The 17508-nt window shown below is 44.2% G+C and overlaps 2 protein-coding genes across 2 annotated transcripts; both read left to right on the forward strand.

The window, feature by feature from the left end:
* Positions 1 to 1671: 1671 nt before the first annotated feature.
* LOC148674414 (ninjurin-2) lies at positions 1672 to 7879 on the forward strand. The gene is made up of 3 exons (XM_088627140.1): positions 1672 to 1971; positions 5935 to 6166; positions 6789 to 7879. The coding sequence occupies exons 1-3, from the start codon at positions 1897 to 1899 to the stop codon at positions 6920 to 6922; spliced, it is 441 nt and encodes a 146-aa protein (XP_088483266.1). The 5' UTR covers positions 1672 to 1896; the 3' UTR covers positions 6923 to 7879.
* A 1483-nt stretch (positions 7880 to 9362) lies between these two features.
* Positions 9363 to 16457, forward strand: LOC148674415 (zinc-binding protein A33-like). The gene is made up of 6 exons (XM_088627089.1): positions 9363 to 11453; positions 12067 to 12162; positions 13255 to 13488; positions 14662 to 14684; positions 14957 to 15072; positions 15706 to 16457. Exons 1-6 carry the CDS (start codon positions 11028 to 11030, stop codon positions 16245 to 16247), a joined length of 1437 nt encoding a protein of 478 aa, XP_088483215.1. The 5' UTR covers positions 9363 to 11027; the 3' UTR covers positions 16248 to 16457.
* The last annotated feature ends 1051 nt before the right edge of the window (positions 16458 to 17508 follow it).

The following is a 17508-nucleotide window of genomic DNA, read 5'->3' on the forward strand; positions in this document are numbered from 1 at the left end:
TGGGATTTGTAACTAGTATCAATGATGTACCAATATCTGAGGTTCAGATCTGCCCACCTTCAGGTGTGCTGGCAGAAACCTAACCAACTGAACCTTTACAGAAAGAAAAAGGCTGTTGTGGGTGTGTCCCATACAGTGGCACTCCCACAATGGGCGTGACTGCTAGGCCCATACCCACTGTGGGCAAATCTGATCAGAGTTCTTCCTGCCTGTGTCTTTTCACCACCAACTGATCAGATAGTATCAGTGAGAAAGAACTTTGAGCACCGTGAGAAGAGGCTGTGGGAACATGGTGAGTGCTGAAGTTGTTGGGAGCTGTGCTCATGAAGTAGGAGATCTTGACACTCAGGATTGACCAAAGAACAAAGTTAAAAACCTAAATAAAAACAAGATAATTTAAGCCATTAAGCTACAATGAAAAGCAGCCAACATAGTGTTCCTCCAGGACAAGAGTTGGACCCTGGTATTTAGAGTGCTAAGCACCTTTGGCACCATTATTTTAGATTTAAAAGTCACTGAAGGTCCTATAAATCAGTGTACAAAGCACAGGTATAAAACCCGATTACTGGAAGGGTAAATAGACTTCTAGTTTTCTTTCCATTGACTCTCAGGTACCCTAAACTACTATATATAATGCCTAGTTTAAACTAGGGGTTCCCATGCCTGGCTATGGGGACCCACAAACCTGCTGATTCTCATTTTAGTTGACCTGTTTAACTAGTCAGTAGCTTGCTTAGAATGCTCACAAAACTTTTTACCTACTGAAAAGATGAAGATTTTAAGTTACTTTTGAAGTACAGTCACTGAATGTCAGCCTCTAATGTGTTCAGGAACTGAAAACCATTAAGTAGATCGTATGAATCCTATCAGTCTCTCAATTATGAGTTCAATCAGATAAAATGAAATCCAATGGATAATCCCCATTTGATCTCCAGACTTGATTTATCCATCAATCCATTTCCTTCACAGCAGGGCCAGTTTTTACAGAAGTCGATAAGACTACCAGCTTGTCTTTAGGCTGTGGAAGGAAAACCAGAGCACCCAGAAGAAACGCATGAGAACATACAAACTCCGTGCAGAACAGCACCCAAATCCAGAACTGATCCCAGGGCCCCAGTTCTGCCAGGCAGCAATACTGATCACTGCACCATAGTGTGCCCCAGACTTGATTCCATAACTACAGAATCACATTTGGACAGAACCCGAGTTTAACACACTGCTTCTGTGCAGTGTGTGGATGATAACTCTGTTGTTGACACGTGAATCCTGCTTAAAAACATGCATTTCTCCTGCAAAAATAACTTCAAAAAGTGGAACTTCCGTGGCTGTTAATCTAGAAACTGGATCATAGCATTATTTGGGGCTTCCTTTGAGAACAGTCTGTATTTTTTCTTCCAACTTTCAGCTTTATGAATTGTTCTTAATTCCCCACGTTTGCTATTACTTTTAGGGCAACTTTAAACACATTATTAAGTCATATAAATCTTCGTAAATTGTTAATCGGTTACTGCGAGACAGCTCCGCTTTGTGGCGCCTACACTACGGTGAATATTTCATTAAATTGGACAGTAAACGCCAGGGAGACACGAAACTCGACCCCGGCGTCTATTGTCTCCTATTCCCTGACATTACACCGAGAAAACCAGGAAGTGAAGTCACCGACACCAAGACCAACCTTCATGTGTAGGAGCAACCCCCTTTACACCAGTGGGCGTTGAAAGTTGTAGGGGTGGTTTGTTAATGGAAGTACTGGGGCCTCACCGGCAGCACTGCAGGGGGAAGGCTGGTTTGTTTTAGTGAAAGACTTTGCGTCAATGTTAACGGAGCCGGTGTCGTAGCAAAATCAGTATCCCCGGTGGCAAACTGTGTAAATTAGTGTCGTTTTCACGCTAAGGTATGGAGAAGAATGAACGAATCCCAGTAAACGGAGAAGACATACCACTCAGGGAACTCGGAGGAGCTGAAATGACTGTAAGTGAAGTTAAATTATTTAATGTGTCATTCTCAAACTGCAATAGATGTTGGAGTAACAGAGTTTTCTGTTGGATATTTCCATTGGACGTTTCGTTCTCTGTAATGTAAAAGAATAGCTGAAATATGTGATGTTTAATGAGGATGAAGTAGGCAAAACTAATTTAAAATACAGTATATACAGTACACACATAATTCATTCATTTTTGTAGTTAAGCTATGACATGAAAATTTCTTTATTTCATAATTCGTACACACGCGGTCTATCTGCTCCTTTAGGGGTATTCTGTTCACAAACCAATAGCATTTAAACCACAGCACCCACAATGCTGCAAGTAAGTGTTTTGCACACTAAGCAGGTCCTCTGACTTTTCCCAGCTTTGTTTTGGGTTGTGGAACCTTTATTTTTTTATGATTTTTTGAAGATAACACTACAGGTAATACACTGGGATAGGTGGGTCGTCTTCATGGCTCAATAGCATTTCAAATACAACAGCCACACTGCTGAAACCAAGTGTTTTACACACCAGACAGCCCCCCGAACCTTATACAACCTCGCTGTGGCTGTGGCCCCTTTCTTTATTTTGTAGCACAACAGCCACAGTGCTGCAACCAGGTGTTTTACACCAGACATTTCACCTAACCTTATACAACCTCGCTTTGAGTTGTGGAACATTTCTTTATTTTTTAATGATTTTTTTACTGTAATCAAGTGATGTGCTCACTAGGCAGGCCTCCTGACCATTCACAGTCATGCTTTGTTGTGTGCAACTTTAATTATCTTTTTAGGATTTTTTGAACATGGCAACTTCCACCGAGATGGGTGGGGGGTGTGGGGGTGCTCTTCAATAGCTTTTTCATCTATACACACAAACGGATGTAACCAAGACACTCAGAACCTGTCACGCAGGGGCTGACTGCTGAGGATAGGGATCCACTGCGGTGCCCTTGGTAGGGTTGGCACGAGACGCAGGCGTAGTCGGAGTAAACAGGCAGGGGTCCGAGTCCGGGAAGGCGTAGTACAGGCGTAGGCGTAGTCGAGGGACTGGCAGGGGTCGGAGTCCGGGAAGGCGTAGAAGTTGCGTCGGTAGGCAGAGGCGTAAACGAAGAGACAGGCTGGGGTCAGGATCCGAGAAAGCATAAAACGGGCGAAGGTACAAAATCGAGTGGCTAAAGCGGTAGTCGGAAAAGCGGGGTCGTGGTCCGGGGGAGAAGTTGTAGTAAGGCAAAGTCGTAGTTAGTAGGTAAGCTCCGAGAGAGAATCTCAATTGTGAGCAATGACCGGGGGACAGATGAGGGTTTAAGTAGAGGACTGATTGACGCGTGCACGTTTAAAGGAAGTATTTAATAACATGGAGTTTCCATTGTTTTAGGATGCATTGGGCTCACGTAAAACGTGTGATGGACATAAAAGTTATGTCGCGAAAATTATTGTTTCTTAACCAGTTTAGTTTATGGCAAGTACGAGTGCAACACCTCAGACACCATGAATAAATGTAAAGATTTTTGGCTTTAACGATCCCCTGTGAGCACTGGGCTTTATATACACCCTCTGTGATTCTATAATAACGTTGTGTTTTGTTCTCAAGCATCTATTTTAAGTTTTGTATTCGTTACAGTTCTTCACTATAATTGGGCAAAAGCTTTCATTTATTACTTTATTCATGAAATTACTATTTTTCACAAGGTGGAACCGGATGGGAAGTTGTTTAACCACGTAAGACGAAAACTTTTTCGATATTCATCACGTTTTGCGTATTTGAGAAGATTTCTTTTGGTTTCGAGGTTCCCGTTTCCAGAAAACAATTCAGATGTGCTTCGTTCTACCCTGGAGTGAAGTACTGTATGTGCGAGGAGCACTTTCACTAAAACTCCGAGATGTTAAAATAACGATAGGAGAGGTATCGACATAACACCAGTGATGTGCATAAAATGAATTACCAGGCCAAATCCTGACGTTCCCATTTTAAGTACTTTGCTGCACGCAAATTTAAATATGTAACCATACACTAGCAAAATCATGTTAAAGGCTGATGCGATGTTTTAACCGACTCCTTAAAATAAATCTCTTTTCTTTCAGATAGTTCGTTTCACATGCCTATAATTGTTTACTTTTCTGAGCAAACAGGGATTATAATGGTACAGTACCACACCTCCCATTCACTGCCTGGCGCACCGCCACGTCATTCCCAGCGAACACAATATTGCGCGTTACAATGAGGTTGGAATGCGCCTTTGAAGGACTTCCATTGTGGGATCTCCAGGAGTCCAGGGGGAGACCAGGGGTTCCCACCCTGTCACCTTGTCACTTCAGGACCAGAACTGGGGTTCCCTGCATTATAAACTGTGCAAGTTCAATGTACAGTACAGATCTGGGGTGTCAAAATCCGTAGATAAATCATTAAGTGGCAGCAAGTCAGCAGCCCAGGATCAAGGAGATATCGATTTCACACTGAAAAGTAAAAAAAGCAAACAATAAAGGCACAGACGGGATCGCCGTATTCAGGTGGCCATAAATTAACTAAATTTCATATAAATGTACTTAAGATGATTGTCAATTTTAAGTATTTCAAAAATCATGATTTGTCATTACTTCCCTGTGGACCAAAGCACCCTTAAGGATCAGTGTTCTCTTACTCCTCTGCTCTTATCAATTGAATGCACTATTTACTTAATTGATTAATAATTTATAGGTATTTGTAATCTTAAGAAACAGGTGACCTGTCCAACCTGCTGGGCTGTGGCTCTCCAGGACCAGAGCTGACCACTCCTCGCATGAATAATAGCGAATGTACTCTACAGCTTCACTCGCCAGGTTGCCTTGTATCTGGCACATTGTAACAGAAGCAGCACAATGTAGTGCAGAGGTGTTGAAACCTGATACAGCCCCCAGTCTGGTTAGTTCAATAGGCCACCATTACGTACTGTGCTTAATTAGGAGAAGTCTGATCTCTGGGGGCTGCAGTGTAACTGTTCCAGGCCCGTGAAGAACGGTGATTTAAGGGGGGTTAGAGACCCCTCTTCTAGTGTGAACCCAACAGGAGCCTGAATCACTCCACGGAGCCCTGGATTTTAAAACAAGGTCTGTCCAGAAGTAAACCAGCAAGAAGGCAATACTTGTACTTGTGTTCTTTTTTAATCCAGGCATTGTAGCCACGCTTATCAGTGAAGCTCTCCCAGATTGTTTCGACATTATGCCAAGGACAGAAGCCACGAGTGAAAGTCACGCAGAACTGATAGGGCACCTCCACAGCAAAAACAGAAATGGGCAGATTGCAAAAACACTGCTTTTTGTTGGGGCTCTCTCTCACGAGATTGGAACACATTTCTTCCAAGCGAAACAAACAAATCTGCTTTCTTCACAGGAAACGGCAATGTCAGTCATCATCGGTAGATCACGTGTTTTTAGAGCAGAAGAGTGTTTTTGGAGAATTAGGATTACTAAAGCCCAGTCAGAAACTTTGTGTTGCAATTTTATTTCTGAAAAGTTCTAAATACATTCCACTTTTAAAAGAAGGAAGCACATGTTAGAATAAGGAAATAATATCTGCATTTTTTTTATAGTTTCCACCCTGGAAAGACTGAACTAAAAGTATTGTGCAATACCGGGTTACAATTTGCCTTCACTTGTATAATTCTTTTTTTGAGTCAGTATCGCCTTAACCTTGCACCAAGGTGGTTTCTAGTGCTACTCAGAAATCAAGAGAAGTGCCCTGAATCACTAAACATGATTGATTTTGAAAACTACAAAATGGTCGATGATATTGCCCAGCACACAGAAAAGAGGAGTGATGCTTGCAGAGTTGGGGCAGCCTTCACATTACACATATTGAAAATTCACGTCAAAACGTTTTGGATTGTAATGGGATGGAAATCTTCAGTTCAATGGAGGTAGAAACATATATTGAAGTTTGTATACTACTGGGTTGCCTGTTAAACCCTTTGTTCCCCTCCTGTGGACAGGACAACAACCAGACAGAAGGTCTCAGAAAACCAATCAATATGAACCATTATGCTACAAAGAAGAGTGCAGCGCAAAGCATGCTGGATATAGCTCTGCTGATGGCCAACTCATCTCAGCTCAAGACTGTGCTCCAGGAGGGGCCAGATTACCAATACTACTACCCTCTGGTTGTCCTCATCTCCTTGTCAATGCTTCTGCAGATCACCGTCGGCCTCCTGCTCATTTTCCTAGGTGAGGATAACAGGAAGGGTCTCCTCGTGTATGACTGGAAGTGTAGACTTGTCAGCCACCATCTCTCCAGCACGCAACAACAAAACTGACCATGGTCACATCCAACTTCCGTTGGAACCGATTATCGAGTTATCACGTCTCTGGGAGAAAATACAGACAATGCGCAGGGTACGAGGTTTAATTTTTTTTCAGGGTTACAACCCTGCTGTGTTTAAATACAGCCCACACCCCAGGCATTTGGGATTATGAAATGTCCAGTCACCCAATGTCACTCTTAGGTATTAAAAGTTGCACATGCCCCATAAAACATCTGGAACTTGTATCTTTAGAACATTAAAGGTATTGGTCTAATGCTTAATAGTTTGAATGCTGACAGTCTGAGATAGGGTAAATACTGTAAGTGAAATCCCTGGTTAAATGATTTGTTGTTCTAGTTCTACATGTGAAATATATACTCAAGGGAACTCATTAGGATACATGATTGAGACTGTACAGTGCAAGAGGTGTCAGCTTGTATAAGTATCTGCAGCTCATAAACCCAGTGTGGTCTCATTGTCTTTGTAAAAATTTGCTTTTGCAGTGTCATTGGCCTCTGACCTTTGCCCTTTCTGTCCATCTCCAGTAAGGTATGACCTCAACGATGTGAGGAAACAGCCGAAGCTGAACCTCATGAACGACGCCTCCACAGTGCTGGTGTTCTTCACTGTACTCGTCAACGTCTTCATCACAGCTATGGGCTTTGAATCCAGCCGGTGAGGCCCCAGCTTTTATCAGGCCACCTTCCCCCTGCCACAACATCTGAGGAGCTGGGAGAAGCTGGTGAACTGGCCCAGTTGACCCCCGACTGTCTCTATTCAGGGGTGTCCAGTCCTGGTGTGCTGGTCCTGATGACCCCCTGCTGTCTCTCCTCAAGGGTGTCCAGTCCTGGTTCTGGAGGGCTGGTGTGTCTGCAAGTGTTTCCAGCTCTCTCTAAAGCCACAGAGACTGAAGAGCTGCTAAACGGGTCCAGTTGAGCCAGTAATGAGCCCAATGAGGTTGTTAGGAGCCTAGCTGGTGGTTCCAAATGCTGGTCCTGGAGCCCCACACACCTGTGGAGGTTCATTCCAGCCAACCCTAATCACTTACTAACTAATAAGTTGCTTAGATGGAGCATCTGCAAGTCTTTTTTTTTAAAGGTTTGAACATTTGTTGCTTACAGTATGTGACAGTGGAACACACATCCCACTGCACTTCCTACTCAGCGGCGCGTGGGAATGTGCAGCTTCCACACCTGACGCCAATCAGCGCTACAATTTAAGATCCCCATGCGCCCTCAGACGGCGTTCACGGCAGAACCGAATGTGTTCCCCTCACTGGTGACACAAACTAATTTCTCCACTTGGAGAAAGATTTCTCTCCTGTACCAAAGAACCAAAATCTCTGCAGACGACTACACACCGGCACACCGCAGGGAAGACAACACGCGCTCTGCCGGTGCTCAGGCAGCCTCCTTAACTCTACCGACACTATCACATGAAATTCAGTACTTGAATGGCAACCCACAATGTGTTAATGGAGTCTTTCAAGAAATACTGTATCTGAATGGGATTCCACCTTGGGTTAGCTGCCCAAGCAAACAAGAAAAAAAGAAATTCTGATCTTTGTTATGATTCTAATATTAATACTGTACAGTAGTGATGCTCAGGTTAAAAAGAAAAAGATTTTTGAGCAGGTGCGGGTAAAAAAAAAGCCGACCCGTGCATCACTACTATACAGCCAAGCACAGGAAAGATCTGATGTGGATTTGAATTCCTAAAATACATCTGGCAATTTAAAGTCATTGTGGTGCATAGAAAAGAGACTTGTATGGACGGCATATGTGGTGCTCCAAATTGTATTCCTTGTATGCAGTATTGTCTGCTTCTACCCACTTCTGTACGTCTATATTGACACAGGCATCAGCCAAAAAACAAATAAGAAAAAGGATTTGTAAATAGAGTGCAGTATATATTCTACCTGGTTGGCTAAAGCTGGATGTTATCTATTATATCAATATAGAGCTAACAGTGGGGAGAAGGGAGTTACTGGGAAGTTAAATTAAGTGGTTGAGACTTCCGGAAGTTTTAAAAAGTATCCAATAATTTCAATCAGGCTGCAGTGTTCGGCAAAGAGGGACACCCACTGGGCAGCTTGTCAAATTACACTCTAGCCCAGCTCAGCTCAACAATCACTACTATCGCTATCACTTCCTTACCTGTAGTTGAATCCATTTAACCATTTAACACATGCTCTTCCAATCCCAGGGCTGTCTGGATTCTTCACTAGATTCAGGGTCTAAAACATCCCTTAACAACGTGTGAAGTTGTAGTGGTGAAGATGTCGTCTTGTAAGGTCAGGATGTTTAGGAAAAGGAAGTACATTTTCCTGAATCAGTGAATGAATCTTGAGAGTTGGTCCTCAAAAAGCCAGACTTCAGAGAAGCAGGTGGCTTTCCTCAAAGCAGCGTAACATGTTGAAATACAAAAGATTTATATTACATAAAGGTAGCAACCATTAAAAGATAACTCCTTCTTCAATGCCCTGTCCTACCTAAACTAACTGCATGCTGTGTCCCACCTGCTGATGTATTTTCTCATTGGAGAAATCTAATGATCTCCTGCTGCAGAACTATGATATTCTGGCTCTTATACTGGTTTGGTATGACCGTGAAACAGTTCACTGTATTGTAATTATAGTGGAGGTCAGGGTGTTAGGTACATTTGAGGAAAGCTCCATATTCAAAGGCCAGTATGTTTTTCTTTTTACATCTCAGTGCAGAATTAACCTCTGCCTCGTCCGCTGTAATTATATGTGTCGGCTGCATTTCACACAGCTGGGCTGTCATCTGGTCTCATAAACCTGCAAGGCCTTTAGGTTTTAAATTTGCACTAAAAAGAAAACATATCACCTTCCTGCATGCTCTTACACCTTTATTGGTGTCACTTCTTAATTAATGACATGCCACTTTTTTATAATAATAATTCACTTCAATACAATAGTTACAACCTTAATGCACTTCCTCTGTATGAAAATCCTTTTTCATAAACTCAGTTCAATTCATTTTTGCTTGTGAAAGTTTTCCGTGATTCAGAGTTACTGTTGATTGTGCTTTCAGTTCCACCACGGTTCCGGACTCGCACAGACCCTTTCTGTCCTCAGATCCTCCAAGCATTCACTGGATCTGCTGTTTAGTCATCATTGTTTGACCTGCTTGCCTTCAACGTATTGCTATGCTTTCTAAATTGAATTGCTTTCAAAATCATTTCAGGAGAAATGGAGTTTCAGAGCCTGCCTTGTCTTAACCAGTCTCCCAGTGTTGTGGGCCCAAGGACAAAGCAATCAATCCCAAGGAAAGAGTAAGCATGTTTCAGTAGCAGGGCACTAGAGATCTGTTGTGAACCAAATCACGAGTGTAACACACTGTACTGGCCTTCAGAGATTCCTCAGCACACACACTCGGGTGGTCTTGCTTCACTGTTACTAGAAGTCAACAGTCACTGCTGCCCCCTACTGGCAGCAGAGCAGAACACCTGCTGGAGGAACTCGGACTTCCTAAGCAACAATTTCTCTTGAAAGCTTCAACAGTCCCATCCATCAGTTTGCAACAATGAAATCAGAAAGAACTGTCACTGTTTGTAAAAAGTATTTTGACAATAATAATATTATATAATGGAGGAATGGGACTTAATGCAAGGCTTGTAGCGTGTGCCTTTGAGACCATAAATGAAATGCTTAACTAATGAGACACCAGAAGAAACCCATCACTACTCTGGACTGACAGGAAGGTCTGAGCTGCACAGATGGCCATTACTATGGCTGATAGCTCCATATTCTGGATGTTCTGCACCAGTGCCAATATTGATCTGTACTGAAGACCATAGTTGCCAGTGAAATAAAAGGGACCAGCTCTATCTGAAGAGCCAGCACATGTATCAGTTTCAGAGGAGCTCAAGCAGAAACAGAACCACAGAAAACCAGCACTTCAGTTATTAGTTATTTGTTAGTATTCAGACTTCTGGTTGCTTCTGAGCACAGAGCTGAATGTGTGTTGAGGTTCGTCCTTGCTGATAAGTACAAGAAGAATATGATACCCAAAGGCACTGTGTAGCTTCCTGGCCTACAATAGGGCACAGTGTGACCTCATTGTGGTCTTTTTATATAGTCCTAGCATGATGACACTTGTGCCAAACGTCTGACCCTCTTCCTGTGGACACTAACCTAACTCAGCTCAGTGGAAACACTGAGGTCTCACAGAGCTGTGTTGGGGGAATCCTTTTTGATTTTCATCAGCGGTGAGTTAAATCATCAATTCACCTGTGCCCAGTCACCTCTCTCACTAATGAGATCCTTATGCAGCAGTCAAAGCCTTGACAGTGGTTAAGCAACATTTTAAAAGCATGTTTCTCACGACAGTTAGCCAAATGCAGGAGGGGGACAAAGAACAAAACCACTTGTCAGATTTAAACCTTAGGAACATTGTATCGGGCGAGATGCATACTGTAGAAATACTGTTCCTGACATAAAATCTTCTCCCGCGTCATTTTCAAGCATTTTAGCGCTCAGCAGAAACAAGCCCCCGAGGTCAAAGAAGGAAACCTTAAGAAAAGTAAAATAGCAGAAAAATCAGCAAAACATTCATCTGAATGCTGTGTAGACGCAATAGCAAACCCGCGCAATTATTAGAGACACGGTTGGCATCTCAGATACGCTGAAAACTTCAGAGGGAGGCGCAGAGGATGATTTGTAGACACTCCCAATACACCAAGAACCGAAACTTAAATCATTTTTTTTTTGCGCTTTCGCTGCGGCGGCTCTGAGATCAACGCCGACCCAGCTGGGCGGGATGGATTGTTCGGAAGACCAGATGGAGAAACTCCGCAGGGATCTGAGCTGTCCGGTCTGTTCTGACCTGCTCAAGGCCCCGGTCCTGCTGGAATGCGGACACCACTTCTGCAGGGAGTGTATCCGTAGCCGCTGGGAGGGACCCGAGGAGAGCGCTCGGTGCCCGCTCTGCGGGAGGACCGCGGCGCATAAAGTTGCCCAGGATGCCCCGCTGCTGGGCAGTATCGTCGGAAGAGTGAGAGAGCTGGCGGCGAAGAGAGACGCGGCGGCGAAGAGAAAGAGGGAGAGCTACTGCGCGCTGCACGATGAGAGGCTGGAGCTCTTCTGCCAGGAGGATGGAGAGGCGATCTGTTTCGTCTGCGCCTGTTCCCAGCGCCACCGGTCTCACGCCAAGACCGCGCTGGACGGTGCCCTGCGGCAGTACACGGTAAGGCACCCTAGAGCTGTTGACCCCCCTCCCCAGCACACGCCCAAACTTGGACTAATTCAAATATGTACTTGGACACTGTTTTAGCCATTTCTGTCCTAATGAATGACTTCTTCAAGCTACTCACCAGCCGGTTTTTGGCCGGTTTTTGTGTGAAGCGCGGCGATTGCGTTTGCATGCCAATCGCCGGCTTAGGCGGTGTAATGGTTTGACGGGGTCAGAGGTAGCACTCATGGGGGGCCTTAATGAAGTTCTTCAAAGGCCTGAGCAGAGAGATAAATCAAGGGTTTAAAATGTTTTAATAAACCACAGTGCACCAATGATTATTATTTTATTACTTCTACCTGCTGTGCTCAACTGGCCCAGATTTACTACAGTAAGGCATTGCGCATGCCTAGTCTGCGATCATAGCCTAAAAGTGGATATTGGATACATGAGGATTATTGATCATACTGTAGCTATTTCTACCCATTCGTAGCATACCACTCAGTCCTGTGTCAAACTAGAATACAGAATGTAAATATAATCACCATACTGTATGTATTTACTTAATGTAATTAACCTTTGGCACAAAAAGCAGTTGGTCCTGAATTTCATCCCACTGCCTCTGCAGGAAAAGGCCCAGGCTCTCTGGCAGCTGATCCAGACAGAACTGAAGGAGGCTGTTCAGTGCCAGTGTGACACAGAGCAGAGGATAGCCTCCCTTCAGGTAACTGCGAGTTTTTACACTTCTCTTCCAGTTCCTGGGTTTCTCTCTACAAGAGCTCCTTTTCTCCCCCCAGTCTCATTCCTTGCCTCTTCCCGTTTGAGTCTGATGTGTGTTCACAAACATACAGGGGGCTAGTCTGCCGAGCTGTTCAAACAGCTGGACTACAGCACCAGCAGCACCGTGCTTATTGTCTCTAGGCATCTTATTCTCTGGTTGAGGGAATTCCTTCAGGAAGTCAAAGGGTTGTTGTGAACATTGTGAGAAAGTGGGCTTGTTCCCACAAGCTTTCAGATGATTAAATTCTACCTCTACCATTGACTCTCTGATGCATTTTTGCAATTTTGCATCTTTGTTTTATGTACTGATGCATTTTTGCACACTGCTTGTGCTGAATTTCATTTGAGTGTTATTTAACTTTCCTGTAGTTGCTGCTGTTGGCCTGTGTTTAAGTTGCTGTTTCCTTCATGTCTTTGTATCAGGGCATACATGTAAGTAAGCAGTTCATTGCACTATTGCACTTCTGCTTTGACAAATAAACTGAACTCTGAAGAATGTGGAGTTTTGCTAAAGCAGGATGGAGTAGGAGGGTATTCCTTCTTTCAATCAAGCAATCAATCAAAGTTTATCAAATGCACAACAATACAGTATGCAGCAGCAGTTGCTGGCAATGAAATGTCTTTTCTACGAGCTCGCTAGGGGGTGGAGGGGATTAAAAACCACAAAATTAGGTTACGAAATAAGGTTACATAATAATAGATAATAATGCGATAGAAATTAAATTAAATAAACTGAGAAAACTCAATATAAATAGAGCTGCTATGTGTCCAGGGTGTAAGCAATATATTATGTCCCAGTAGTGCAGTATGCTGAATACAATGAAAACTGTGTGTCCATGTAGTCTTTATGGGTGATTTGCTGAAGGAGCTGCAGGTTGGCTGTTTAGCAGTCTTAATGCCTGGAGGTGGAAGCTGGTCCGTAGTCTGTTGGACTTGGACCGAATGGTTCGGTACCGTTTACCAGACGGTAGGAGAGAAAGCAGTTTGTGACTGGGATGACTGGGGTCCTTGAGAATGGACCGGGGTCTTTTTCCAGGAGGACCGGCGGCTGATTCGGGAGAAGATGGACGCGGAGTTCGCTCAGATCCGGCGGCTTTTGGACCAGGAAGAGGAGGCCCTCAGGGCTCGTCTTCGGGAGGATGAGGAGCTCAAACGGAGCGAGCTGGAGAGGAGCCGGGTCCAGGCGCAGCAGGAAGTGATGCGGTTAGAGGAAGCGGCCAGGGACGTGCAGGGGAAACGCGCTCTCTGTGACAGCCCTGCCGCGGTCAAGGTCAGCCGGTGCTGTGGGCAGGATCGTCCAGAGGGGATTCCGGCAGTGCTTCTTCCGTGCACCCCTGTAGACTACAGTGTCACCCATCTTCTTAATCACACACAACACATACACCAGCTTGGTGATGCACAGTGCAAAATATTACTAGTATTAAATAAGCCCCAATTTTAATATTATTAGCACCACTTTAGGGGACAATCAGTTTTCACATCAAAAATGAATTTTAAACTACAAGGAAGAGTGACTTTCTTACAGTGTCGAAGTGTTCTAGTTGACTCTGGTGTTTCAGGGGTGTTTTTTTCAGGGGTGGCAGGGTGGTGTAGTGGTTTGCTCGTTGCCCAAAACCGCTGGTGTCCTGTGTTCAGTTGTAGATTTGGGGTGCTGTCTGTGTGGAGTTTGTATGTTCTCCCCATGAGCACGTTGGTTTCCTCCCACAGTCCAAAGACACACTGGAATGGTAATTGGCTTCAGGGAAATGTAGCCCTAATGGGAGTGTGTGTGTTTGTGTGTGTGCCCCGTGATGGACTGGTGTCCTGTCCATGGTGTACCCCACCTTGTGCCCATTGCATGGCGGAATAGGCTCTGGCTCCCCATCCCTCATCCCTCAATTGGATGTAGCAGTTAGGAACTGGATGGAAGGATGTTGTTTTCGTATATGGAACACTGTGATGTTGGAGGTTCCAGCCCTGCTACATTGTGGCACACACAGTGCTTAGAACACCTGTTCTGCTGTTAGGGATGTTCGATTTTAGATTTTATTTATAGGCTCATCATTAATGTCCTGACTCCAGATAATGTTTCCACAACATTCTCCTGTCATTGTGATGTTAAACAGATTAATCCGTATCTAAAATAATGAAAAGCCTCTGTTGGCAATGTCTCTGACATTTTAATTTTTTAAAAAAAAACGCAGTTTTTGTAGGTGATTGCTTCTATGTTGTAGTCAATTTTAACTTGTACTGGTCACATGCTTATCATTCTTATTTAAACAGACTCGGCTGTTTGCTCCTCACTGAGAGTTTGTTCAAACAACAAATAATGTCTGTTCCTGGCTGTAGCATGATTTGAAGTTATTTCAGTAAGACTGTGTTTAAATTAAAGATGAATTTAAACATTTAAAACACTGAGTACTGTACAATTAAAAGTGACTTTATTTCATTTGTTTCTTTGCAGGAAGTTAAAGCCCTCCTGAACAGGTGAGAGGTTGTGTTTTGGGAACCTCTGTTATACCAGTGAAAACTTTTAGTGCAGTTGTTTGATCTATCTACATTTTGCAGATGTTACTGTCTTGCTTGTTGACATGGTTGCTCAATATTACATCACCTGCTGTCCACAGATCTTCAGAAAGTCATACTTTCACCTGATCCAGGTGTTACTTCATACAGTATGTTTCCAATGCATTCTGGTTTGCCTTATTTATTTTGGTGTATTCAGGCTGACCTTTGTCAGTGTCTTTTTGTGTCTCTAGAAATGACTGGACTTTCAAGAAGCCTTTAAATTCGTCACTCGGTCTATTGGCAGAGGAGCATGTGGGTCCACTCCAGTACAAAGTGTGGATGAGGGTGAAAGAACTGATTTCTCCAGGTATAGTACACCACCACTGTTTAACCATTCGTGGCCTGAATTTGTATTATTGTGTAAAAATATATTGTAGGCCCATATATTCCCTTATTTGTAGGCCACTACTCACATCTGATTCTTTGAAAAATGAGCTCTGACCAGTGCCCACCTCGAATCTGTAGTCTCTTGTCATTGCTCACAGAAAGTCTTCAAAGTCTGCCCTTCCTCTGCTTTGAAACAAAGATTCAAAGTTCATAAATGTTTTCAAGTCCCAGCAGGCCATATTTGCATTCAGTGGTTTTGGGGTTATAATGTCATCTCTTAAAATGATGAATGTGAAATTCTAATGAACTAAACAAGGAGATGAATATAAAGGGAGGGTATACTTAATGCTTTAGAGGTAACTAGCCTGGCTGAGGAAATAGCAGTGCAGGTCGGAGATCAGCGCTGTCAAAACATACCGACTTAGCAGGAATGAACCAGAGAGGCAGCTGCAAAGGTGAAGTTGGGGTGGAGGGAGGGAAGCTGGTAAAGATGTGTGGCGGCAGAAGTGCAAAATTAGAATTTGACCTCGTTGCAGCCCTACATTAAATATCACTGAATATGCTGACCTCAGTTTTGGTCTTCCTATCCGTCTTCGACCTGGTGTTTCCCCAGGATTGCATCCTGTGACGTTGGATCCTGACACTGCCCATCCCTGCCTGCTTTTGTCAGACGGGAACACCAGCGTGAGGAGTGCTGGCGTCAAGACAGACGTCCCTGCACACCCGGCGCGCTGTGAACACTATCTGGACGTCCTGGGGTCCCAGGGCTTCGACTCTGGGAGGCACTACTGGGAGGTGTGGGTGGATGGGAAGACGCAGTGGGAGCTGGGGGTCATCGGAGCGTCTGTGGACAGAAAGGGGTTGTATAAGACGGTCCTTCCCCGGAAAGTGTGGACCCTGCGGTGGAACAGCGGGAGCTATGAGGCGTGTAACCAAACGGTCGTTCAGCTGTGTGTGAAAACTCGGCTGTGCAAGGTTGGGGTGTACCTAGACTACGACGAGGGGAAGCTTGTTTTTTATAACGCTGAAGGCATGACCCTGCTCTACGCGTTTTCCAACCATTTTCAGGAAACGATCTATCCGCTGTTCAATCCTGGTTTCACCGAACACCTTGAAACTACAAAACCCCTGAAAATCATCAACCCTCAATTTTAATATGTGCGTTTGGTCAGCTGAGTCTAGGACGACTGCCAAATGGTGCAAGGAAGTCACCCAACCACTTCTTAAAAGATTAAACATAATAGATTCCAGAACAAACTTAAGCAACCTGCCTGGATATTTTGTTAAAGGCATTCTTGATGTAACAATAAATGACTGAATGCAGCTCGATTTCTGTCAATAAAGCACCAGCTCTGCTCACTTCCACCACCAGTCCCAGGTCTGTGATCAATTAAGATTCCTTTAATGGTTGACCCACCTTCAAAGCTACTGATCTCTTAACAGATCAATGGCAACGCAGCTCTGAACCAGACATTCAGCTCCAACAGGAGGAGAAGCATGTCCTTCACCCTAGTTTAGGTGGCGCTCAGCCAGTTGTTCACCACTGCTTGGGGAATCCCAGTCACAGTGGACTAGTCAGCACAGGCTCCAACCCGCGATCGTGGTGCTCAGTCTACGCTCAGATGAGCTCCTTTACTGGTTGAGCCATTGGCGAGGTCCCTGGATTTATCTGTCAAATGGTCATAGTTTTTCCACAGCAAATGCACACTGCTGTGCTTATGCCTTAGACATTTTATGTTGTGCTGCTCTTCTAGTTCTTTATGTAGAAACAGTTCTATAATGATACGGAGAAGCCAGTAAACCAGCTATTTGATTTGAGTGAACGTTTAAGCCTAATAGATCTCTATTTTGCAGTGCAACAACTAGACGTTTAGCTTTCTGGCTGTGCAGAGAGAAACCAGTGATCCATCCATAACACCACTTTCTCACCACTTAATCCAATTCAAGGCTGCGGAGGTGCCTACCGTATCCCAGAAAGCAACAAACACAAGGCGGGATACACCCTGGATGGGATGCCAGTCCATCGCAGGGCACACACAAACACACACACTCATACCAGGGCCAGTATTGACTGAAGCCAATTAATCTACCAGTATGTCTTCAGACTGTGGGAGGAAACCAGAACATCCAGAGGACACCCACACAAACACAGGGAGAACATACAAACTCCACACAGACAGCACCCCTGGATTTGAACCCTGGACCCCTGGCAGCACTGCAGACCACTGCACCACTGTGACACCCAGAAGCCAGTGATGATGGTGCCAATTGCTAAGGTGTAGCTTGAGGTGTGGCCATGATGTGTTTCGAAGATCCTGATCAAAGTGAATTAAGAACAGTAAACGTCGTTATAATAGCAGAAAACACCTGTAGAGGTTTTGAGCAAATTGCTGATTCCCATAACGTACACGTATTC

This window comes from Lepisosteus platostomus, chromosome 3, assembly GCF_059453375.1.
Source record: "Lepisosteus platostomus isolate fLepPlt1 chromosome 3, fLepPlt1.hap1, whole genome shotgun sequence".
Lineage (NCBI taxonomy): Eukaryota > Metazoa > Chordata > Actinopteri > Semionotiformes > Lepisosteidae > Lepisosteus > Lepisosteus platostomus.

What these genes read in the sequence shown, in the direction of transcription:
- LOC148674415 (XM_088627089.1), top strand. Translation starts at nt 11,028, where the DNA reads ATGGATTGTTCGGAAGACCAGATGGAGAAACTCCGCAGGGATCTGAGC. An exon ending in GTGCCCTGCGGCAGTACACG is followed by an intron (nt 11,454 to 12,066) that starts GTAAGGCACCCT and finishes CTGCCTCTGCAG; the next exon opens with GAAAAGGCCCAGGCTCTCTG. An exon ending in GTTAAAGCCCTCCTGAACAG is followed by an intron (nt 14,685 to 14,956) that starts GTGAGAGGTTGT and finishes TTGTGTCTCTAG; the next exon opens with AAATGACTGGACTTTCAAGA.
- LOC148674414 (XM_088627140.1), top strand. Translation starts at nt 1,897, where the DNA reads ATGGAGAAGAATGAACGAATCCCAGTAAACGGAGAAGACATACCACTC. An exon ending in TCGGAGGAGCTGAAATGACT is followed by an intron (nt 1,972 to 5,934) that starts GTAAGTGAAGTT and finishes TCCTGTGGACAG; the next exon opens with GACAACAACCAGACAGAAGG. An exon ending in CCTCCTGCTCATTTTCCTAG is followed by an intron (nt 6,167 to 6,788) that starts GTGAGGATAACA and finishes GTCCATCTCCAG; the next exon opens with TAAGGTATGACCTCAACGAT.